At 38.4% G+C, this 25,777-nt stretch overlaps 1 protein-coding gene across 5 annotated transcripts in view; it reads left to right on the top strand.

Moving 5' to 3' along the window:
- Positions 1-9,147, top strand: part of ODR4 (odr-4 GPCR localization factor homolog) — a 48,034-nt gene extending 38,887 nt beyond the window's left edge. For all 5 annotated transcript variants that reach the window (XM_062211522.1, XM_062211517.1, XM_062211519.1 and 2 more), the window contains 2 exons: positions 4,838-4,942; positions 6,300-9,147. In XM_062211522.1, coding sequence (XP_062067506.1) covers positions 4,838-4,942; positions 6,300-6,367 — 173 coding nt within the window. In that variant the 3' untranslated portion in view covers positions 6,368-9,147. The remainder of the gene's footprint in view (positions 1-4,837; positions 4,943-6,299) is intronic.
- Positions 9,148-25,777: the final 16,630 nt, after the last annotated feature.

The raw sequence follows: 25,777 nt of genomic DNA on the forward strand, positions 1-25,777 counted from the left end.
GAATATACTTTGTAAACAGAAAGAGATACATAAGTTGAGGATGATGTTAGCATTTTTATTAGACTTTTAAATTAGAACCTTCTGAATTATAATGAGAAAGCATAAAGGTATAAAAGTAGTTACATGTAGGTTTTCCTACATTTCTGAAATTAGGATTTCCAGGTACAATAAACCAACCATAAAAAGTATGTTGACATGTTCAAATTCAAAACTTGAAATCACTTACATATTTGGGAACACGTTACACATGTCTGACTTTATTTTTGCAATATTTGACATTATTATTTGCTGGAATATTATTATTTCTGTTTTATAATATAGTTGCCAAATAGTTGCTATGTTTAAAATACATATTTTGCCTAGTAAGTATCTTAAAATAACATACTTTTATATGACTTAAGAGATGAAGAAAAATGTGTTTGTCAAAATGACTCACTAAAGGTGAGGGATAACGATGGCTTTAACATTTCTTAGATGTATTAGTCATCTCCTAGTAGACATTAACTTAATAATTCAAATGTACTTTATCCACAGTATCAGCTAAAACATTTGGAGACACACCTTTAAAATCTGGTGAAATTTATCTTTGCCAATTGTGTCTTGATATCGGAGCTGATGCTAATTTTTGTTTGGTTGAATATTGATAATTATAAAGAAAAACAGGTGTTTCTGAAGATGTGATTTTAGGGGTAAATTGCTGACTATCATGATGTATCATTAATTTAGGTCTCAGGGATAGGGAGGACAACCAGCTAAGGAGTTCAAGTCCTAACATTTCTTTCTAAGCTTCTAAATAGTCTCACCTACCTTTCAGCAGCTTGGGATGAATCCCAAGCAAGGCTACAGTGTTGCTCTCGCTCTCCATGGCCCTTGTTTTTCTCTTACTAACAATTGCTAAAGAACATGGCTTTCTTACATGATTAATTTTGAATTTGTTGAATTTAAAATTACTTGGTTTTAAGTGATGGTTAAGATCTAATTTCCTATTGAATCATCATGTTTTTTGTATTTAAGTTAACATAGTGAAATATTGGTGAAATGACACAGCTTCTGACACTTAAAACACTATAAGCCCCAACCCAAAATAGACAAATAAATTTTGTAGCAAAGCCTTATTCATCCTTGAAAAATGTTTTTCTTCTGAAAATTATCTTGAATTTGTGTCAGATCACGTGATTTTGTATGGCAGATTTAAAAGCAGAAATAGAAGGGTAGTAGAATATCTCTTATAGAATAAATTCCTTATGTAGAAGACTTGACCTTCTTGGGTATAACCTTTATTTATAACATATTAAATGTATAAGTAACATATCAAGGCAAATATAAACTTTTTTGTGCTCTTTGTAGACAAGAAGAAAGTTTCCTACAATAGGTTTGATAGTTCATCGTCTATTTTTGTTGGTGATAATAGAATTCTATTGACCTGAAGATGAAAAAAAAAAAACGATTAGGTATTTGCTAATAGAAGAGTCAATGTTTCTTGTTTGATTTATATTAAAGAATTTTTTTTTTTATTTTTAGTTTTTTTGACAGAGTGGACAGTGAGAGAGAGACAGAGAGAAAGGTCTTCCTTTTTGCCATTGGTTCACCCTCCAATGGCCGCCGCGGCTGGCGTGCTGCAGCCGGCGCACCGCGCTGATCCGATGGCAGGAGCCAGGTGTTTATCCTGGTCTCCCATGTGGTGCAGGGCCCAAGTACTTGGGCCATCCTCCACTGCACTCCCTGGCCACAGCAGAGAGCTGGCCTGGAAGAGGGGCAACCCGGACAGAATCCAGTGCCCCGACCGGGACTAGAACCCGGTGTGCCGGCGCCGCAAGGTGGAGGATTAGCCTATTGAGCCACGGCACCGGCCTAAAGAATTATTTTTAAGAATTTTATTTTCATTTTATTTTTGAAAGGCAGAGAGGTCATCTGACTATTGGTTTGTTGGTTCATTCTCCAAATGCCCACAGTAACAACGGCTGGGCCAGGCCCAAGCCAGGAGCCTGGAACTCAATTAGGTTTCTCATGTGGGTGGCAGGGACTCAAGTACTTGAACAAATTCCTTCTGCTTTCCAGGGTCTACATTAGGAGGAAGGTGGAATCAAAAGTACAGCCAGGACTTGAATCCAGGAACTTTGATGGAATGCAAGTGTCTGGCATCTTAACTGATGCACCAGATGTCCAACTGAATTTTTTTTTTAATATAAAATTGTATGGCTGGCACTACAGCTAAATAGGCTAATCCTCCGCCTGCGGCGCTGGCACCCCGGGTTCTAGTTCCGCTCGGGACGTTGGATTCTGTCCCGGTTGCTCCTCTTCCAGTCCAGCTCTCTGCTGTTGCCTGGGAGTGCAGTGGAGGATGGCCCAGGTCTTTGGGCCCTGCACCCGCATGGGAGACCAGGAGAAGCACCTGGCTCCTGGCTTCGGATCAGCGCGGTGCGCCGGCCGCAATGCGCTGGCTACAGCGGCCATTGGGGGGTGAACCAACGGAAAAAGGAAGACCTTTCTCTCTGTCTCTCTCTTTCTCTCACTGTCTAACTCTGCCTGTCAAAAAAAAAAATTGTATTCATATTTATAGAGCTAAGTGAAAGAAATTCAAAGCCCATAAACTAACATAATCTAGAATTACAGTGTTGATATCCCTTCATAAAACTATAAACTGGAAATACTGAAGACCAGATAGTTCTAGACAGTTCATAGAAATTTGTTGACCATTATGACTGGTATGAGAGCAGTTTTTTGCTTTTTTTTTTTTTTACAGGCAGCGTTAGTGAGAGAGACAGAGAGAAAGGTCTTCCTTTTTACGTTGGTTCACCCCCCAATGGCTGCTACGGCCATTGACAGAGACAGAGAGAAAGGTCTTCCTTTTTCTGTTGGTTTACCCCCAAAATGGCCGCCATGGCTGGTACACTGCACCGATCCAAAGCCAGGAGCCAGTTGCTTCTTCCTGGTCTCCCATGGGGTGCAGGGCCCAAGCACTTGGGCCATCCTCCACTGCCTTCCCGGGCCACAGCAGAGAGCTGGCCTGGAAGTGGAGCAACTGGGACAGAATCCAACGCCCCGACCGGGACTAGAACCCGGAGTGCTGGCGCTGCAGGTGGAGGATTAGCCTAGTGAGCCGTGGCACCTGCTGCTTGTATGTTTTTAAATGGCTTTCATTATACACTTGAAGAAGGAGAAAAAAGAACACTGTCTCCCTTGATCTAATGAAGTATTTCTGAAAATTATAGTAAACTAATCAGAAGTAGGTATTTTTTTTCTTTTATCCAGTTTGGTTCCATAAGCATGTATTTCAACAGGTTTATTTGTCATCCTTGTAAGCCTGTGTTTGGATATATTGGGATGCAATGAAGTCGGTCAAGGCACTTTAAATTCAAACAATAGACTGTGAATTTAAACTGTAGGATTTGTTTCTCTCTCTTTTGGAAGAAAAGGGATCTATCTGAAGTAGTTTTCAAACCTGAATCCATAGGCTTTTACAGAGCAGCTCTCCACTTGGGGTGTGGAGGAGCTAGCTGTTCTGGCTCCAGGAGCTCTCCATTCCTGCTCCTCCTTGTTTAGTACCACTTTTTTCTGTTCACCTTCTGACATTTTCTGTCAGATTTTATTTATCTTCATAGGATTCTTTAGCACTAGAAAAAAAATTGAAAACTGGTGGTCTGTGTGATTTCTAAGGATGTTATCAGCTCACTTGTAAGCATTGTTAAGTAAATTCAGATAAGTCAACCTACATAAATTGCTATGATCATAATGATGTAGAAAGATTACTGTTTGAGTCCTCAGTCAACTGCCCATGACCCACAAATGTGCACTTACCCTCCCAGATTTCATTTTCTTTTTTTTTAGATTTATTTTTTATTTATTTGAAAGGCACAGTTACACAGAGAGAGATCTTCTGCCTGCTAGTTCACTTTGCAAATGACCACAACAGCTGGGACTGGGCCAGGCCAAAGCTAGTAGCTCAGAGGTTTTTCTGGATCTCCCACATGGGTACAGGGACCCAAGGAGTTGGGCCATCTTCTGCTTTCCAAGGTGCATTAGCAGGGAGGTGGGTTGGAAGTGGAGCAACCGGCTCTTAATCCAGTGCCCATATGGGATGCAGGCATCACAGGCAGAGGCTTAATCTAGAATCACGGTGACAGCCCCTGTTTTCTATCTTTAAATTGGGCTGATGTATTTTCTTTGTTTAATATTCAGAGTTATTTTAAGGTCAAAATTTTGGATCATATTTTACTTATGTATTACAAGTTTCAAGTCCAATCAGAAGTAAGCAGACTTTTTTTGTATGTAACCAATAGTAAATATTTTAGCTTTCTTAGGCCAAATAAGGTCTCTTTTATATATTCTTTTTAAAATGCATTATTAATGCAAGTGATAACCTGTACAAAGTCAAGCCATGAACCAGGTTTGATCCTTGGACTACAATTTGCTGATCCCTGTTTTTTGATTAATAACTAATTCTTTCAAATTATTAATTACCAAAACCACCAGTAAGAATGATACAAGTTGATCTCAAGTGAGTGAAATTTATCTTGCTGCTGTCTGGTTATTTTTAGTATTTGTCTTTTCTATTCCATGGTAAACAAATTTATAGTTTTTAGGAGTCTGTCAGAACTGACCCTGTGGCTCTCTGGTTTGGGTCAGAGATAAGACTACATTAATTATTTTGAAAACTATCAATTTGACATATATTCCATGAAATTCACCTACATTTGATAATGAGCAAATTTGTTGATTATAAAGACAAATATAAGAGAAATGGCATTGATTGTGTATTTTCATTATAGTATTCTTTGAAACTGAGTTTAAAATGGTAATCCTCATTTTATATAAGATTTATTATGTTCCGTTATAGCTTGTGTGAGTTCTGTGAATAATGAAGCCTTAATGGACAACATGGATGAAAAGCAGCCAAAACAGCCAATTAAGAGTACAATATTGAAAATTCAGCAAAACATAGGTATTTACTTCTTTCATAACATTGAAAAGATAACATTTTGGATCTGAGATTTCATTTCATTTTGCTTTCTTAAAAGTACTAGATTAAGCAAATATTGACTATTTGGGAAAGTGCCAAGCCCTAGAGATAGAGAAACATTTATAGCAGTGCGTTGTCATTGTTCAGGTACCCTCCATGATGACTCATCCTTATTAATATTTTTGTTGTTTTTAGAGGATAAGCGTGCAGTTTTAGAGATTATAATAGTAGTAAGGGGAACGTTTCCAAGCTCATATTCCTGTAATTACTGTTGTGGGAGATTTTGCTATGAGTATACTTCAAAAAGTTTATGGAAAATGAAATTAAAAGATTATTTGGCCATAAGAAAATTTTGTAATTGTTTTGCAGAAAGTTTGTGGAAAATGCATTATTCTGAAAAAAACTGCATGGATTTCAATTTTTTTTTTTTTTTTTGCCCCGAAATAAACTTGTCTTTGATTCCGTTTTCCATGAACTTTTTGGAAGTAGCCTTGTATGCATTCTATGAAATAAAGTCAGACTCACATCTGGAAACATATAAAATGCTTTCAGAGTTTCTAAGAAATGTCACAGTGATATTTTTCTGACTTTCTGAAGAATGAACATGTAGGCTGTTGTAAGGAGTAAAAATTTGAGAAACAGTAAGTATTAAGACTTGACTGAGAGAAGATGCAAGATATAGTTGTAGCTCCTGTTGCTCATTAGATAAGCGTAAGTTTGTTTCTTAAATTCTGTGTGTGTGTGTCTTTGGGTCAGCATGAATGTGTGCTTTCCTGGACTACTATGGTTAGTTTCTCTTGTTAACTTGCTATAATCAGAGAAAAAAATGAAAGTTAGCAACCCAGTTTTAACTAATTCTTAGATTTTATAACAGTAGAACCTGGGCTTCTGCAGGTTTCAATAGCTACACAGTGACTTTCCATTTATAATGGTAGATAGCCACTTCCTATTGGAGCTGTCTTTTGGGTTTAAGCTAAATAGCATGTAACAGCTCCTATGCCAGTGTAAGTAATTATAGAAAGCTTTACAAATGTTTGTTAGTTTTTCCCTTAGTTATATCTGAATACACATCTAAGAGAAACACTTTGTCCAACATTAGTCCAACGTTTACAGTCTAAATTTTCAACTTTGCTACATTTTCCTCTAAAACGTTGCTGGGTTTTTTTGTGTGTGTATGCGTGTGTGTACACCATATATATGTGTGTGTGTGTATGTGTACATATATGCATGCATATTATGTTGGTGCCTATTGGTTACCCACATTTCAGAATCTAGGACTAGTTAAACTTTTCTCCTGCTTACTACATTTGCTTTTGTTTTGTGTTTGTTTTACTTTTAGGTGTGATCGCCGCATTTGCAGTTGCAGTTCTTGCTGCTGGTATCTCCTTTCATTACTTCAGTGATTAGGGTGAGGCACAAAGAGCTTCCTGACCATCCAGAGAACACTGACCAACAGTAATGAATAATAAAGATATAAACAGTTCATCTGCATTTAATACAGAAACAGTCTGATCTGCCATAATGCCTATTAGGTGTGTTTCAGACTAAAATTAAGTCACTAATTGCCCCATTTAGCTCTGCTTATATTATAGGTGGCCCAGGTTTCCATAAAAATAAAGTTATGCATCCAGATGGAGATTCCATGTAACAAATCATTTTAAAAAGATTCAAAATAATACAATATTATTGTAGATTTTAGTCCTGTGGATCTGGATCATACATTGATCAAGATGTTAAAAATTTGAGCAGTGAGGGTTGATTACAGTATCTTAGTAACAGGACATCAGGAGAAATTTCTACCAACTTATGGGTAAGTTCATCCTCTAAGATCTTTCTAATTTATACTAGTCCAGTATACTGTGTATTTTATTCTGACTGAGGAGTAAGAAACCTTTCTAGAGAGGTTTGAATCCATAAAAAAATGCCAAAATCATATGCTTCTCAGGTTAGTGTGTCATAGCTATTTTAATCTGCTACCTAAGACTTTTGCTTCCAACTGTGTGTTAGACCAGACACTGTAAAAGAACTAAATCCTGGGTAAAGTCTATTTTTGAATAGGCGCTAAGGAAGTAGGAGAGATCTTCAAGCCTACACCACCATCTTCTCCCCCTAGAAAAATGAACCTATTTCAAGTTGAGAATCACTGAATATTATATCAAGCATCCAAGTTTCTCAGATGGCTAATACCAGTGGCAGTGCCCTGTATGCACTGTACTTTGGGGCTGATGTGGTGGTGAAGCAGATCAAGCCACTGTTTGCAATGTTGCATCCCATATCAAAGTGCTAGTTTGAGTTCCAAGTACAATGCCTCTGAACCAGCTTCCTGCTAATGTGCCTGAGGAGGCAATGGAGGATGTCCCAAGAACTTGGGTCCTACCACCCAAGTGGGAGACCAGGATGGATTCCCTGGCTCTTGGCTTTGACTTGACTCAGACCTGGCTGTTGTGGCCATTTGGGGAGTGAACCCAGTGGATGAAGACAGCTCTTTCTATTGCTCTATTGCTTTCTATTGCTTTCGGTTGTTCTGCCTTTCAAATAAATAGATTAATAAATCTTTAAAAAAATAAAATGCACTGCACCTCAAGCCAAAACAAGGAGAGAGAACTGAATCTGAGATGCTGTTCTGGCTGGGACACTTGAAGTTAAATAACTTCAGAGTGTAGTTCTGTATCACTGCTGGTGGAAAGAAACGGGAAGCATTCCTGACCTAGACCCAAGATTCTCATGTTGTGATCAAGCAGTATTATGTCATGACTAAAAACTTTCAACACAAGTTGAAAGAACCTGTTTAAAAAAAACCAACAAAACACTGAATTCAGTTTTCTAAGGTCTCATCACCAGTGTAAAAAGTGAGAGATGGAACTGCATTGGGCAGATCTGCAAAAGAACCAGCTGAAACTCCTAGCTGTTCAGAATATCTTTATTGAAATCAGAAAAAGGAAACTATCAAACATGTTGACTAAAATATTAGACTCAGCTGAAGAGACTGTGACATGGAAGCTGTATCTAAAGAAGTTTTCCATTGAGCAGCAAGGAGATGCAAGGATCTAGAAAATACTAGAAAGTTCAGAAAGGTGAAGAACTATAAAAGCTGAGGAGGGCTTGGGGCAGAGAGTGGAGGAGAGGCAGTATGTGAAGAGATGACAGAAGTTTTGCATTTATTTGAAAATCATGAATTCATAAATTCAGAAAGCATAGTATATCCCAAACATTTAAGTAAAATCCATGCTGAGACCAGATGTAGTGCATTGCAGTAACAAACTTTTACAGAGCAACCAAAGGGAGAAAAAAAAAAAAAAGACTATTGAAGGCAAGATAATGAAATAGGCTTCTTAGTAGCAACAGTGTACCCAAAAGGTAATAGAATTTATCCTCAGAATTCTGAGATAAACTAATTAGCTTGAGAATTTGCACCAAGTAAAACTGAAATGAACATGTTCAGGTGAAAAACAGGTTTAACTGTGGAGAGACCACTGGAAACTACAAAAGAGTGATGTTCAAGGAGAAAAATGGAGGTGTTTGGTGGATGGTTAAGACGCTGCTGGGGAAGCTCAGATTCTACATCAGAGTGCCTGGGTAGGAGCCCTGGCTCCACTCGCAATTCCAAGTTCCTTCTAATGCATACTGAATGCAGTAGGTGGTGACTTAAGTATTTGGGTGTCTTCCACCCATGAGGGAGACCTGGATTGTTTTTGGTTCTCAGGTTTGGCATGACCCAGCCCTGGATGTTGTGGACATCTGGGGAGTGAACCAGTGGATGAGAGATGTACTCTCTCTCTGTTGCTGCCTTTCAAAAGGAAAAATAAAAAGGTTTAGAAAAACAACTCCAAGAGGATTATATGAAATTGAAGACCTAATGAGCTGGCGTGGAAGTTTGGTGCAGCAGTTAAGGAACCACTTTCAATGCCACATCCCATTTCAGAGTGCCTGGGTTCCTGTCATGGCTGCACTTCCAATTCCAGCTTCCTGTTAATGTGCACCCTTGGAGGCAGCAGGTTGATGGCCCAAATACAAAGTTTCCTGCCACCCATGTGGGAGACCCAGATTGAGTTCCAGGCTCCTGGTCTATTCCTGGCTGTTATGGGCATTGGGGGAATGAAAAAGCAGATGGAAGATAACCTGTCTCTGTTACTTATCTTTCTTTCAAATAAATAAAATGTTTTTAATAAAATTAATGAACAAATAAAGTGGTATATATATGAATTTCAAGTGTTGTTTGTATAGAACAATCATAAAACTTTATAAAGTTATGAAAAAAAGTAAAGCTAAACATGTAACATTAATATTTAGGAATTTTAAAATGAGATTGTGATTTTAAAACCAAACAGCTTTTAAGATGGGAGGAAGAGGAATAGATTTAAATAGTTCTGAGAAACTCTTAAAGAACTGCTTACCTTTAAAATTGATTGTTAAATATATCTAGTCACATTCAAGGTTAACTACTAAAGAATAGAGGATGAATCATTCCAGAGGAAAAGAAGTTTAAAATGTGGAGTGAGAAGGCAATTACTCATTACAGATAAGGAAAGAAAATATGTAGGGAAGGATGGGAGGATTAGAAAATAATAGTTATATCTAATATTAAAAGTTAATATGAACAGGCTGAATGAATAATATGAATAGGGTAATTCAACCCAGATTGTCAGGTTTCTGTAACTGCTTGTAAAGACTGTTTAAGACACTAAAAATATAAGACATGAGGAAGTTGAAAGTGAAAAGTATGATAAAGATGCATCCCACAGACACCAAGAGTACTTGTGTAGGTTAAATGATAGAAGTAGACTTTATGATATTATTAAAGATAAGGCCACTAAAAAGGATCAGTTCACTAGGAATATGTAACCTTTTAAAATTTGAGCTTTAAGAAATGGCCTCAAAATGTATGGACTATGAGGTAAAGCAGCAGATTGAACCATAGCTCTGAATTGATAATTGAAAACATTTCAATATAATGAACAATAATGAGTTAATGAATGTTTAGAATAATGTGTTGAACAAGTAGCTGAAAGAAGAACTCAAATACTTTAGAATTAGGTGATGCAGCAGACTTGGCACTTTAAGGGAAATGGCTTTAAATGCTTAAATTAAGGAAAAAGACTAACTGCATAACATGAAGATTTGAAAAGTTAATTTGAGTGGAACACTTAAAGTTTTTTTGCAACACCTAGCCCAGGTATGTTTTACACCTTTTCAGGTATGTTTTACCCCTACCGGAATAGAATCATAGTGTTCTGACATTGTATGCAAACATTTTTAAAGAACAGATAAAGAGGGACTATTTTCCTTTGTATTGTTTGGGCCTGATACACCTTACTAAAAAGAGAATGCATCCAATAGCAGAAATCACTCTAGGTTAACAGCACTAACATGTAGAAGTCAAAAGCACTTAGTAAATGGAATTCAGCACATAGGGTGATGCATTAAGACTAAATTTTATACATTAAAAATCAGGAACACTTCTGTTATTGTTCTGTAGAAAAAATGAGCAGAAAACAGAAACCAGGTATTTTAAGAGAATGGAGACGGTACTGGTGATGTTTTTCTTGAGTAGTGGGTTTCTTGATATTTTATTTACTTAATAATGTATATTGATTTAGTTGTCTGTTAATACCAAACTTAGCTGACAACCCAGCCATTTCATTTTTCTTATAATTCTGAGTTGATAGATATTAGCTTGGTGGTTCTGCATCTCCAAAAATCAGGAAGATGTTTGAAAAAGCTACTCAGCTTTAAACAAGCCATTTCTCAAGGAAAAGTATTACTCCAAGTGAATAAAGGTCCAGATGTCTCTTCAGTTTTGAACTGTTTCTGTAGTGTCTGGAGCTAGTTTTCTAGAGGTTTGATTGAATTTGAAACATCAAAGACAACTTATGTGGTTGGTTGGCAGTTGATCATAGCCAATAGCTGAGCTATATATTCTCTCAGTATGTGGCTTAGAGTTCTTTCATCATGGTGGTTGTACTTTCTGTCATAATGACTGGGATGCAAGAAGTAGCATCCTAAATGTGAGCATACCAGGAATTGGAAGACAAGCTGAGTCCTCTTGGGATCCTGATTTGGATGTCTCAGAACATTTCCACTACATTGTATTGGACAAAGTAATCCACAGGGTCAGCCTTGACACAAGGAAACGTAAGGAAAAAAAAGAAAAAAAAAAAAATCTTTACCTTCTAATGAAAAGGGAAGGGATTGATGGTAGCCATCTTGGATTAGCTGTAATGCACTGACCATAGCAATTCATGCTCCTCACCACCTCTCGAGAAACCTTAAAGTCTCATCTCAGTTTGGCACCAAGCTCAAGCTCAAGGCCCAGAATCTCATTATCTAAATCTGTTATGGATACATCCAAGATGCCTGTCAATCTGAAGATAAATGAAAATTTTCTTCCCTATATTTACCCAGGATACAAAGTAGTCAACAGACAGTACCATTTAAAATAAAAAGGTAACATAAGAGGGCCAACATTGTGGTGTAGCGGGTAAAGCCACTGCTTAAATGCTGACATCCCATGTGGGTGCCAGTTCTAGTCCTGGCTGCTCCACTTCCAAACCAGCTCTCTACTATGGCCTGGGAAAGCAGTAGAAGATGGCCCAAGTGCTTGGTCCCCTGTACTCACATGGGAGATCCAGAAGAAGCTCCTGGCTCCTGGCTTTGGATGGATGCAGCTCCAGCCATTGCAGCAATGTTGGGAGTGAACCAGCAGATGAAAGGCGTTTCTCTCTCTGCCTCACCTCTCTGTAACTCTGCTTTTCAAATAAATAAATATTTTTTTTAAAAACGGGAGTACATAAGAGGAGCAGAGTGGTGAATGTTCCATAGCAATTTTGAACTCCCAACTGGGCACATATTCCATGTGATTCTGGCAACAGAGAAATTATGCAGATTGGGGCCTAATTTCTTCCTAAGAGTGGCTCTTATCTCTTGATTCTTCCCGAAAGATTTTTCTTAAAATTTTTTAAGGTATACAAATTTCATGTATTTCAATAGACAGCTTAAGGAACATGGTTATACTTACCTACCTTTCTTCCCTCCTACCCATGCTCCCATTCTTCCTCCCTCTCCTGTTCTCACTCTTAATTTTTAGAAAGATCTATTTTCAATTTATTTTATATTCATAAGATTAACCCTACAGTAAGAGTTTGACATAGTGTGAAGAAAAAAACAATCACTGTTCCTCAACAGTTGAGACAAGGGCTATAAACAATCATTGAATCCTAAAATGTTAATTTCACTCCTATACATTACCTTGTAGGTACTCTGTTAGTTATCACAGATCAGGGATAACATATGGTATTTGCCTTGTGGGACCGGTTTCTTTCACTAAATATAATGGTTTCCAATTGCATCCATTTTGTTGCAAAAGAATTCCTTTCTTCCTCCCTTCCTCCCTCCTTTCTTCCTTCTCTCTCTCTCTCTTTCTCTTTTTCTTTCTTTCACCACTGAGTAGTAGTCCATTGAGTGTGTGTGTGTGTGTGTGTACACATCATATATCCTAATTTCTTAATCTAGTCATCAGCTGACGATGTTGACATCTGAGCTGATTCCATATCTTGGCTATTGTTAATTGAGCTGCAGTGAGCACGGGGGTACAGATTACTTTCATATTTTGATTTCATTTCATTTGGGTAAATTCCCAGGAATGGATGGCTGGGTCTTACAGTAGTTCTGCATTCAGATTTCTGAGGTATCTCTGTACTGTCTTCCATGATGGCTCCACCAGTTTACATTCCCACCAACTGTGGATTAGGGTTACTTTTTCCCCATGTCCTTGCCAGCATTTGTTGATTTCTGTATGAAACCCATTCTAAATGGGGTGAGGTGAAACCTCATTGTGGTTTTGATTGCATTTCTCTTTTGGCTGGCTAATGATCCTAAGCATTTTTTCATGTGTTTGTTGACCATTTGAATTTCTCTCTTGAAAAATGCCTGTTCAAGTTCTTCACCCATTTCTTAACTGGATTGTTTTGTTGTTGAGTTTCTTGAGATATTCATAGATTCTGGATATTAATATTTTATCAGCTGTTTTGTTTGCAAATATTTTCTCCCATTCTGTTCTGTCTTCACTTTGTGGAGTGTTTCTTTTGCAGGGCAGAAGCTTTTCAATTTGATGTAATACCATTTGTCAATTCTGACTTCAATTACCTTGCTTCTGGTGTCTTTCATGAAGTTTTTGCCTATGCTAATATCTTGCAGTTTCCCCAATGTTCTGTAGTAATTTGATGGTATTGAGTCATAGATTTAGGTCCTTGATCTCTTTTGAGTGGATTTTTGTATAAGGTGTAAAGTAGGAGTCTTGTTTCATATTTCTACACGCTGAGCCCCAGTTTTCCTAGCACCATTTGTTGAAGAGAATGCTGTTGCTCCAGGAATTGATTTTAACTCCTTTATCAAAGATAAATTGGTTGTAGATGTGTAGATTGCAGTTTCTGGAGTTTCTTTTCTGTTCCATTGATCTAATGTCTATTTTTTTTTTTTGCCAATACTAGGCTGTTTTGATTATAACTGCCCTGTAGTATGTCTTGAAATCTCATATTGTGATGCCTCCAGCTTTTTATTTGTTGTATAAGATTGCTTTAGCTATTCAAATTTTCTTGTGTTTCCAGATAAATTTTAGTATTGTTTTTTTCTGGATCTGAATAGAATATCATTGGTATTTTGTTTGGGATAACATAGATTCTGAAAATTTACTTTTATGGCTGGCGCCACGGCTCACTAGGCTAATCCTCTGCCTGTGGCACCAGCACCCCGGATTCTAGTCCTGGTTGGGGCGCTGGATTCTGTCCCAGTTGCTCCTCTTCCAGTCCAGCTCTCTGCTGTGGCCTTGGAGTGCAGTGGAGGATGGCCCAAGTCCTTGGGCCCTGCACCCGTATGGGAGACCAGGAGGAAGCACCTGGCTCCTGGCTTCAGATCGGCGCAGCACGCTGGCTGCAACATGCCGGCCATAGCGGCCACTTGGGGGGTGAAGCAACAGAAAAAGGAAGACCTTTCTCTCTCTCTTTCTCTCACTGTCTAACTCTGCCTGTCCAAAAAAAAAATTACTTTCAGTATTAGGGACGTTTTGATATTCTTCCAATTCGTGAACATGGAAGATAAGTCAATTTTTTTGTGTCTTCTTCTATTTCTTTCTCCACTGTTTTGTAATTTTCGTTGTAGAGATCTTTGACATCCTATATTAAATTTATTCCAAGATATTTAATTTTTATAGCTGTTTTGAATGGGATTGATCTTAGAAGTTATTTCTCATCTCAACCAAGGCATTGGCTATGTTTACAGAGGCTATTAATTTTTGTGTGTATTTTATATCCTGGCACTTTACCAAACTCTTTTGTGAATTCCAGTAGTCTCATAGTGGAGTCTTATGGTTCCCCTATATATATAGAACATGCCATCTGCAAATAGGGGTATTTCCAATCTGTATCCCTTTGATTTCTTTTCCATGCCTCAAATGGCTCTCACTAAAACTTCCCAGGACTATATTAAATACCAGTGGTGAGTATGGGTATCCTTGTCTGGTTCTGGATCTTAGTGGGAATGCTTCTAACTTTTCCCCATTCATGCTAATGGAAAGCAAAAAGTGAAGAAGAACAGTCATCCAATATCAGACAAAATAGACTTTAACTCAAAAATTGTTTAAAGAGACAAGGGCACTATGTAATGATTAAGGAATCAATTCAACAGGAAGATGTAAATGTATAGGCACCCAGTGCCAGGGCATATGGCTATTTAAAACAGATGTTAATGGATCTAAAGGGAGACAAATGCTAATACGGTAGTAATGGGGGACTTGAACACCTCACTTTTAACAATGGACAAATGATCTGGACAGAAAATCAACAAAGAAATAAAAGAGCTAATCTACACTATGGACTTAAAGGACTTAACATATCTATAAAACTTTTCACCCCTCAGTTGCAGAATACACATTCTTTGCATCAGTGCATGGGACTTTCTCTAGGATAGACCATATGCTAGGCCATAAAGCAAGTCTCAGCAAATTCAAAATAATTGAATTCATACCATGCATCTTTTCTGACCACTGTGGAATGTAGCTGGAATGTCACAACTCAAGAATCTCTAGATCATATGCAAACACATGGACACTGAACAACATGCACCTGAATGAGCAGTGGATCATAGAAGAAATCAAAAGAGAAATCAAAAAATTTCTTGAAACAAATGAAGTTGACATATCAAAAGTTATTGAAATACAGCAAAAGCAGTGTTAAGAGGGAAGTTTATAGAGTTTGTTGCTTACATCAAGAAATTGGAAAAGCACTGAATGAATGAACTATTAATGCATCTCAAGGACCTAGAAAAGCAACAACAAGCCAAACCCAAAATTAGTAGGAGAAAAGAAATAATTAAAATTAGAGAAGTCAAAATTGAAACATCAAGACAAAAATCAGTAAGATGAAGAATTTCATTTTTGAAAAATAAAATTGATTGACCATTGGCCCAACTAACCAAAACTAACTAACTAAATAAATAAATAGAAGAAATAGATTCCTGGACACATTCAATCTACTAAAATTGAGTCATGAAGACATAGAAAACCTAAATAGACTAATAATGAAGACTGAATTAGTAATGAAGACTCAACAAAGAAAAACCCAGGACCGAATGGCTTCACTGCTGAATTCTACCCAACATTTAAAGAAGAACTAATTCCAATTCTTCTCAAACAATTCAAAACAATTGAAAGGGAGGGAGTCCTTCCAATTCTGTCTGTGAAACCAAAGATATAATAGAGAAAGAGAACTGTAGACCAGTATCCCTGATGTACATAGATGCAAAAATGCTCAACAAAATACTAGCTAATCAGATCCAACAACATATCAGAAAGATCATTCACCTAGACCAAGTTGGATTTATCCCTGGTATGCAGGGATGATTTAACATTTGCAAATCAATTAATGTGATATATCCCATTAACAAACTGAAGAACAAAACTGTATGATTATCTCAATAGATGCATGAAAAGCATTTGATAAAACACAGCATCCTTTCATGATGAAAACCTTAAGCAAATTGGGTGTAGAAGGAGATTTTGACTTTTTGTCAAATTTTTTTTCCTTGAAAAACTAGTTTTTGTCAAACTGCTTTCTTTTTTTTTTAAAGATTGATTTATTTGAAAGTCACACAGAAGGAGAGGCAGAGAGAGGGGTGTCTTCCATCCATTGGTTCACTCCCCAGTTGGCCACAATGGCCAGAGCTGCACTGATCTAAACTAGGAAAGGAGTTTCTTCCGGGTCTCCCACACGGGTGCAAGGGCCCAAGGCCTTGGGCCATCTTCCACTGCTTTCCCTGGCCATAGCAGAGAGCTGGATTGGAAGAGGAGCACCAGGGTCTTGAACCAGTGCCCAAATGGGATGCCGGCGCTGCAGGCAGCAGCTTTACCCACTACAACACAGTGCTGGCCCCCAAACTGCTTTGTATTTTGTGAAGGTCAGGGGGGTCAGAGTGTCTTCATTTTTAAACTGAGTGTATCCCTTTAGTTAAGATGACATAATTCCTTTTAAGACATCTCTTGTTTCCTTTGAATTGAATTGTAATACATTCCAGTGTAGCCAAACCTATGGATCTTCAAAAGAAGTCTACTTTGAGCTAGGAGTCAGTAGTTGAGGAACAATACTCGTAAGAATCCTATCTATTCATTGTCTAGCTGAGTGATTTACAAACTGTGTCTATAAGATTCTTAAAAGTCTTTTGTTTACCTATGAGATCCATAAGCTACTGACTTACATATTTCTGAAGTCTTAAAAGGATATTACAGTTGCATCCTTAGATTCTATGATTAGGAACTCCCTGGGTTTAGTCTTTGCCTTCAGATTTGTCTTTTTTCAGGGAAAAGATGTTCTGGACATTTATAACTCTTATAAATTTTGCTCCAACATGAAACGATTTCTTTAGTTCATTTCTCTCTTCTCATGTTTGATCATAGAAAGTCAGTTGACATTTTCAGGATTAACTAGATAAGCAAACTTATTAGTTTATCTCTTCTCTGAAGCAATTTCCACAAGCTTATTGGTTTTGCCTTTTACATTACAGCAGATCTGAAGTGTTGCCTTTCATAACAAGGGTTGCCTTTCAATTTCCTCCCCATTCTTCTGGCTACCACTGTTTCCAGATAGCCCTAAAGCTTCCCATATCCTACTCAGTTCCAAAGTTAAGGCTAAATATTCTGAGTTTGTGCCTGGAGAATCCTACTTCTTGGTACCATTTTCTATTTTGGCTAATTGTACTCTAGAACAACCTCAAAATGTAGTGGCTTTCCATAATCATTACATTGCATAATTCTGTGGATAGATGGAAATCAGTTGACTTAGCTGGGAGATACTTCTGTGCAACATGTTGACTGAGACTTCTGCTTGTCCACAAGTTTAACAGTTTATCTGATTCCCTCTCACATGACTCTGTACAACATGTGCATGCATTTCTCACAATATGAACATCATGGTTGAATTCCATTAAAAGGGACTCCCAAGATTCAGTGTGCAAAGAGGAAAGAAGTGGAAAGTGGCTATGTTCTGGCCTTGGCTCAGAAGTCTCAGGACTCCTCTTCATCTGCATACCTTTTGTCAATGCAAACACAAGTCTAGACTGGTTGCACATGCGGGGTAAAATAAGCTCATCTCTTGATGGTGGAGTGATACATGCAGAGGAAGTAACTGGAGAGGGAAGTAACTGATAGAATTCTTTCCAGTAATGCCTGGAAATTTGTAACTACACATTTTCTAAGTTTTTTATTTTTATTTTTTTGACAGGCAAAGTGGATAGTGAGAGAGAGAGAGACAGAGAGAAAGGTCTTCCTTTTTGCCGTTGGTTCACCCTCCAATGGCTGTTGCGTCCGGCGCATCTTGCTGATCCGAAGCCAGGAGCCAGGTGCTTCTCCTGGTCTCCCATGCAGGTGCAGGGCCCAAGGACTTGGGCCATCCTCCACTGCCTTCCCGGGCCATAGCAGATAGCTGGCCTGGAAGAGGGGCAACCGGGATAGAATCCGGCGTCCCAACCGGGACTAGAACCCGGTGTGCGGGCGCTGCAAGGTGGAGGATTAGCCTGTCGACCCATGGCGCTGGCCCACATTTTCTTTAGTGTATGCCAAATGAAAGAAGATGAAGGGATTCTCCAAAGAAATAGTTACTGCTCTAAAACAATTCTCATATTACCCTTAGCATAGCCTGTTTTTTTGTTTTGTTTTGTTTTTTGACAGGCAGAGTAGACAGAGAGAGACAGAAAGGTCTTCCTTTTCCATTGGTTCACCCCACAATGGCCGCTGCCGCCGGCGCACCATGCTGATCAGAAGCCAGGAGCCAGGCGCTTCCTCCTGGTCTCCCATGCGGGTGCAGGGCCCAAGCACTTGGGCCATCCTCCACTGCACTCCTGGGCCACAGCAGAGAGCTGGACTGGAAGAGGAGCAACCGGCACAGAATCCAGCGCCCCAACTGGGACTAGAACCCGGAGTGCCAGCGCCGCAGGCAGAGGATTAGCCTATTGAGCCACGGCGTCGGCCAACATAGCCTGTTTTTTACTACTACAGTGGCTCTACCTCTGTCCTTTATGCTGTGACATTTTTGTGGACACGTGAAATTTCTTTTACCTTCTTTTTTCTTTTTTTTTTTATTTGACTGATAGAGTTAGAGAGAGACAGAAAGGTCTTCCTTCCGTTGGTTCACCCTCCAAATGGCTGCTACGGCCAGAACTATGCTGATCTGAAGCCAGGAGCCAGGTGCTTCCTCCTGGTCTCCCATGCGGATGCAGGGTCCAAGCACTTGGACCATCCTCCACTGCCCTCCCGGGCCATAGCAGTGAGCTGGACTGGAAGAGGAGTAACCGGGACTAGAACCTGGTGCCCATATGGGATGCCGGCACTGCAGGCGGAGGATTAACCAAGTGAGCCACAGCGCCTGCCCCTCCTTTTACCTTCTTGTAATGCTCAACAGTCATTAGGCTCATAAATATGTGATCAACATAGATGGGAGTAATCAAAGTATTATAACTTCATTAAGTTTGTCTAAAGTAATACACAATAAATTTGTACAAATTGTCCTTCATTTTATCTTTATGCTGATACTTACACTGGGAAAATCAAGTATGCTAATAAATATGCACTAGTTGAGTTCTTACAAAGTTTATAATCTTTACACAAAAGTAAACTAATATTAATCGGTTTTCACTTAGTAATTATGAAGGACAAAGGATAAAAAGTAAAAGTGATAATTTGTTTCTGCTTTTGCCATTTTAGAAGTGTCTTCATGTTCATTATCTCATTGCATTTATATAATACATTGTAAGCAGAGCAAAGTTTTATTAAGTAGATTCAAATTTGATGGATAGGATTGAAATACTCATTAAGTATCATCCAGAAGCACATATAGTTAAGAACAGTAGATATATGAACCAATAATTATTTTAGTTTCAATAATCAGAAATACATTACTCCTTATTTTTTCATGTTTGAAAAACATTTTAAAAATATACTTAGAGCCATCAAATAAAGCTATTTTTTTTACTATACCATGGAACTTCTGAAATTCTGATTTCAAAAGAGCCCTGTAGAAAACTTCTTAGTTAAAAAGATGTGACATTTTAGGAAAAAAATCTCCTTCATTTAGTTTGTTCAGTGTGTTGAACAGATATTTCGTTTACATAATTGTGAAGGAGATCTTAATGATAGGGATGAAGGTAGTTTAATCCGGTCTTAGGTTCTATTTTAGTCAAATCCAATTTCGTTGTAGATATACCAGATGCCTAACCCTGTGATTAAAATTCTGAATGTCAATAAGCTGAGATGATAGATTACAGTATTTCTCTCTGAACAAAAATAGTTAAAAATTTCAATAAAATTTTTCTGTGCTTTCAAGGTAGCATTATTGAAAATATTTTCAAGTTTTTAATTATTAATTATGGATATTTGAGTTATATCCCTAGGTCTGCCAAATAAGATATAATAAAACCTTGGGAAGTCAGTTAATTCTCTTGATCTTTAGCTTGGAATGAATTCTAAGAATGTTAAATCTTATTAAATATTGCTTTACAATTTACAAAGTAATTTCACTTTTATCAGACCTTTAACAATTGAGAAGCTGAAGTTCAGGAAAGTGACTTGCTATACCTACTGGCGGTTGGCATATACATATTAAAGGGAAAGATAAGGATGAAACAATCATGTAGAACTAAAAGAGGATGACTGTACAGAACGAAAAACATATGAGTGTAAGATTCCTCAGAGATGGGAAATTGGACTCTAAAAGCAAGGGAGCTATTGGCCAAGAGTTGACATAAGGTGAGAAGAAAGTGCTACACACAAATAGCATGAGCCTTAAATATACAAAAGATATTTATAGAGTCCGTGGGACTAATGATCCGTGGCAAGATATTTATGAAGTCCGTGGGACTAATGATCCGTGAAATAATACAGAATCACAATTTGAAAGCTATTAAGGGGAAAAAATGTACTTTCTTTGAAGAGCCTGGTTTTAGTTATGGCAGAACTGTGGAAGGAATGCTCAGAGAAAACGGTAAAAATTTGGGAAATGTGCTGATTTCAGAGAGCTTGGCGTTGCAGATTGTGATGGGGACTAGGGCTCAGCAGAGTTTTATGGCAAAGGGCAGACTTGGAATGGGCAAGGAGCAGGGTGTGGGAAGGTGCAGAGAAAGGGTGTCAGGAAAGCTTGCGTGTTGGATGCTGTGGTAAAGAAGTGCAAGGTTAAAAATCAGGGCTGCTTTAGTCTCAGTGTAGTTGAGATGGTTGGTTTCTGGGCATGATGGACAGAAGATTTGGCTCATGTAGTCTGAGAGAGTAGTTACTGGATCTGTGAAAGCTTTGGGTAGCTGCTCTTGCGTGGCATGGAGATCGGAGGGGGCCTAGGCAGTGCTGCCAGCAGCAAAAGAGATCACTGCTAGAGGAGGAACACTAACCATAGCTGTGGCCTTGTATTCTTGCAACAAATCCAACTCGGTCAGCTTTCATCTTTTACATAAAGTGTTTCATTTTATTTGCTAATATTTTATTTAGAATCTTGGCGTCTGTATCAGAAGTGACATTAGTTTGTCATTTCCCAGTTTTGGTATCAAGATTATAATAGTTTAAAGATTTACTTACTTGTTTGAAAGAGAGAGAAGAGAAGAGAAGAGAGGAGAGGGGAGGGGAGGGGAGGAAGGGAGAGGAGGGGAGAAGAGAGGAGAGGAGAGGAGAGGAGAGGAGAGGAGAGGAAGAAAGGAGAGGGGAGGGGAGGGGAGGGGAGGGGAGGGGAGGGGAGGAGAAGAGAGAGATCTTACCTGCTGGTTCACTCCCCAAATGACCACAATAGCCAAGGCTGGCCCAGGCCCAAGCTAGGAGCCAGGAGGTTCTTCTAGGTCTCCCACATGGGTGCAAGGACCGAAGCACTGGGGCCATCTCCTGTTTTTCCAGGCCATTAGCAGGGAGCTGAATTGGAAGTGGAGCAGCTGGGACTTGAACTGGTGCCCATGTAGGATGCCAGTGCTGCAGATGTCAGCCTAATCCTCTGCACTACAGCACTGGCCCCACAATTATGCAAGTTTAGTAATGAGCTGTGATTATTTTTATTCTCTGAACAACACTTTACAAAATGACTTATTTCTTATCAGCTCGATAGAATGAACTTGTGAATACATCTAGATGTATTTTTTGGGAAGTAGTATTTTAAAACTTCTGTTCTGGTTTCTTTCCTAGTCTCAGAATTTCTTTTTTTCTTAAATTAGTATGGTTGTATTTTTCTAGAAAATATCCCACCTTGTCTATTTTCAAGTTTGTTGGTGTTAAGTTGCTTATAATGTATCTTCATTTTTTAGTCTCACCTTCATCTGTGCATATATATTTTTAAATTCCTTATGTTTATTTACATCTCTCCTCCCCCACTCCTGCCTTCACTATGCCCCATCAATCTGGCAGGTATTTCTCTACTCTTTTAGTCTTTTAAAGACCCACCTTTGGCATTGTGGAATCTGCCTATAAAGTTATATATCATTGATTTCTGCTTATATTTATTTCCTCATTTTTAAAATTTTGTTGGTTTATCTTATTTTCCTAATTTTGGAAGTTAGACATCCAGGACACTTATTTTAAGTCTTCTTTTGTAATTTATGTTTTTTAGACATTTAAAAAAATTTATTTACTTACTTGACCACCCTGAATTTTGAGATACAGATAGAAATAGAGATAGAGATAGAGATGATAGAGATAGAGAGAGATACAGAGAACTCCAGTTTACTCTTCTGAATGCCCATAAATAGCTTGAGCTTGGCCAGCCGAAGCTGAGATCTGGGAACTTAAATGCCAATCTCTCATGGGAGGCAAGAACTCAATGACTTGAGCCATCAAGTTTCTGCTACTCCTTAGAATCCTCCTTAGAATCTGTCTGCATTAGCATGAGTCAGCTAGAGTCAGGAGCCACAGCCAATATTGGAACTCAGGCTCTACAATTTATTTCACGGACATCTCAACTGGCATCTTAACTGCTAAGCCAAATACCCATTTCTTAATTTATGTTTTAAATAATGTTTTTCTTTTTGCTCGATCACAGAAGTTTTTATAAATGTTTTTTAAAGTTTTCAGTTTTAACAAGTTATTGAGGGGTATGTATTTATTTTTATTAATAACAAATATGCATATTATTAATTTGTACTTAATTGTATTATGGCGCTAAAATGTGATGTGTTATAGTGTTCTTTTTTTTTTTTTTTTTTTTTGACAGGCAGAGTGGATAGTGAGAGAGAGAGAGAAAGGTCTTCCTTTTTGCTGTTGGTTCACCCTCCAATGGCCGCTGCGGCCGGCGCAGCGTGCTGATCTGAAGCCAGGAGCCAGGTGCTTCTCCTGGTCTCCCATGGGGTGCAGGGCCCAAGGACTTGGGCCATCCTCCACTGCCTTCCCGGGCCATAGCAGAGAGCTGGCCTGGAAGAGGGGCAACCGGGATAGAATCCGGCGCCCCAACCGGGACTAGAACCCGGTGTGCCGGCACCGCAAGGCGGAGGATTAGCCTGTTAAGCCACAGCACCAGCCTATAGTGTCCTTCTTTATTATTAACTTCTGAAAATGTTCCTTGTGTGTTAGAGGGGAAAAAAGTGGTTATTTCACTAATTATTGGTTACAGCGTTTTATATATGCCATTCATTTACTTCAAGCTTTTATATGGTTAATACATAGATACTAGTTTTTGTTACTTGTTATCACATAGATAACAAAGAAGAAAGAACTGTCCTGAAATTTCTGCTGGTAGATGGGCAGTTTCTATGTTCTATCAATTTTTACTGTGCATATTTTAGGACACACATCTTCTACTGCTTCCCCAAGGCCATAGTAGAGAGCTGGATGGGAAGTGGAGCAGCGAGGACTCAAACTGGTGCCCATGTGGGATGTTGGCACTGCAGGCTGCGGCTTTACACTCTATGCCACTGCGCTAGCCCGTATCATTGTTTGTTGAAAGGGCATCCAATTTGTCAGAATAGGATTCCTGTAGGGGAGATAATTATGTATTGTCAGCAGTGAATAGATGGAAACATTTAAAAATAAGCAATTGTTTTTTGAGATAATATGTTTAAATCAAGCTAGTATTGGCTATAAGATTGAGAGAAGGGAATGAACACTTTGAGAAAACAGACTGGGATGAAGTACCAGGTTTTATGAAAAATGAATTTTTAGGATATTTTCTTGTATATTGGCAAAAAAAATTCCTGAAAAATAAACAGACTTTTGAAATTGTTATGGTATGGCTGAGAGCTTCAGTAAAGATAAAATTTAATGCTTTTTTCAGTTGTTATGCCCAAATAATGAAAATCCATAATTGAAAACTGAAATTACTAGAAACCTGGTTTTGCTGTCTTCAACAGCCCATTGTACTGGTTGTTGGATTTACTGATGCCAGCAACTTTGTTTTGTTTTGTTTTTTCTGCAGAATTTACATACAGATCTGAAGTTTATTAATTCAGATATAGAGAATTCCAACTTCGTTTTTTAATGAATTCTTTGTGTTGGTAACTGCTAGGTAAGTATGCTGTAATGTAGAAAGCATAGCTAGTAGGACTGGGAGGCCCAAGGTTAGGTTGGAATCCACATCTTTTTATTTGTGTAAATCTGGACAAGTCAGCTAACCACACACACTTCAATTTCTCCATCCTTGACTAGAACATATTAAAAACACTGCTCTGCTTACCTGATAGGACACTTGTGTCCCCACAGTTCTTCCAAGTGAGGAAACTTATGAAATTATTATAAGACGGTCCCCAACTTAATGATGATTAACTTAACAGTTTTTGATTTATAATGGTGTGGAAGTGATAGGTGTTCAATAGAAGCCATGCTTTTGATCTTTCCCTGGACTGTGATATGCGGTGTGATGCTGTGCAGCACAGCTGCTCGAGAGCCATGTCGGGGTGAGGGGAACGCTGACAGACATTCTGCAGGGCACTATGTTGCTAAGCTGTGGTGTTTGGTAGGTTAAATGTACTTGATGCACTTCAGCTATGGTTTTCAACCTGTGAAGTGTTTTTGGGGATGTAACCCCACCATACGTCAAGGAATATTTGCTTGTGTACACACTATAAAAAATGTCATGATGGTGTTTGGGACCTCCGAAGCTGGTGTTCCACAGTACTAAAGGCCTTCACACAAATTCTTTAATAATACAAAACTTATGTAGTGTTTGGCTTTTTATGCTTTTTCAGGAATTTTATATTTAATATTTATCTTACTCATGAAGTGTTTTATTTTCATAACAAAGCATATAAACAACTACCTGAGACAAATGAACTTGTTCTTAAATAAATTTTCAAAATTTTCATATTAAGGCACAAGGGTTGTTGAAAAATTGCCTATCTTGAAAAAGAAAGGCAAAATAATTATTCTATATTAAAAATTTTGAAGTCCAATTGTTTTAGAAAATAATAACTTTTTTAATAAAAGCTGCATATCTTTAATTTGTCAATACTGTTGTAGTCTTTATGTCTCTTTAAGGTTTAAAACTTTTAATTACAGATCAAAGTCTTGAATATTGACTAAAGAAATGTTGCTGTTGCATTTATGTTCTTTTGAAAGAATATCTTTACAATGGGAGACTCAGTATTTCTGTAAATAGTTAATTCACACCCATAAGTCATAGGTCATCAGAACGGTGTCTTTATCCCCAACTATTTTGGAAGGTAGGCAGAACATTCTTAGAGTTCCACTTCTCTTCATTTTTCTAATAGATATTCCAAGAAGACTTTCAGCTCTGCGGCTGATAGCCTTGGGATTCCCTCACCCTCTGACAGTCTGTTATAGATCAGTCTGGTGTTCCTCTGAAGCCTAACCAGGAAATGCTTGCAGTAGTCCTAGTGATGACGGTAATTATTTTTGATGATTTATTTATTTATTTGAAAGGCAGAGTGACAAGAATGGAAGGAGAGACAGAGAGAGAGAAGAAAAGGGTGGAGAGAGAGAGGTCTTCCATCTTCTGGTTCACTCTCCAAATGCCTGCAACAGTCCAGGCTGGGCCAGGCTAAAGCTAGGAGCCAGAAACTCCATTTGGACTTCCCCCGTGGGTGGAAGGAACCCAAATACTTGGGCCATTAACTGTTGCCTCCCCAGTGCATTAGCTGAAAGCTAGATTGGAAGCAGAGGTGGGACTTGATCCCAGGCATTCTGATGGGGGATGTGAGCTTAATTTGCTGCACCACAATGCCTGCCTCTGCTGATGGCAATTAAATTCCCATTCACATGTAACTCAGGAAGCAGATGATACATATTTGTATATAGAGGTAAATGATTCTTGATTAGGGGTGATTTTACCTCCCGGAAGACCATGTCTGACTTGACCATGTCTA

This window comes from Lepus europaeus, chromosome 14 (assembly GCF_033115175.1).
Source record: "Lepus europaeus isolate LE1 chromosome 14, mLepTim1.pri, whole genome shotgun sequence".
In the NCBI taxonomy this organism is placed as follows: Eukaryota; Metazoa; Chordata; class Mammalia; order Lagomorpha; family Leporidae; genus Lepus; species Lepus europaeus.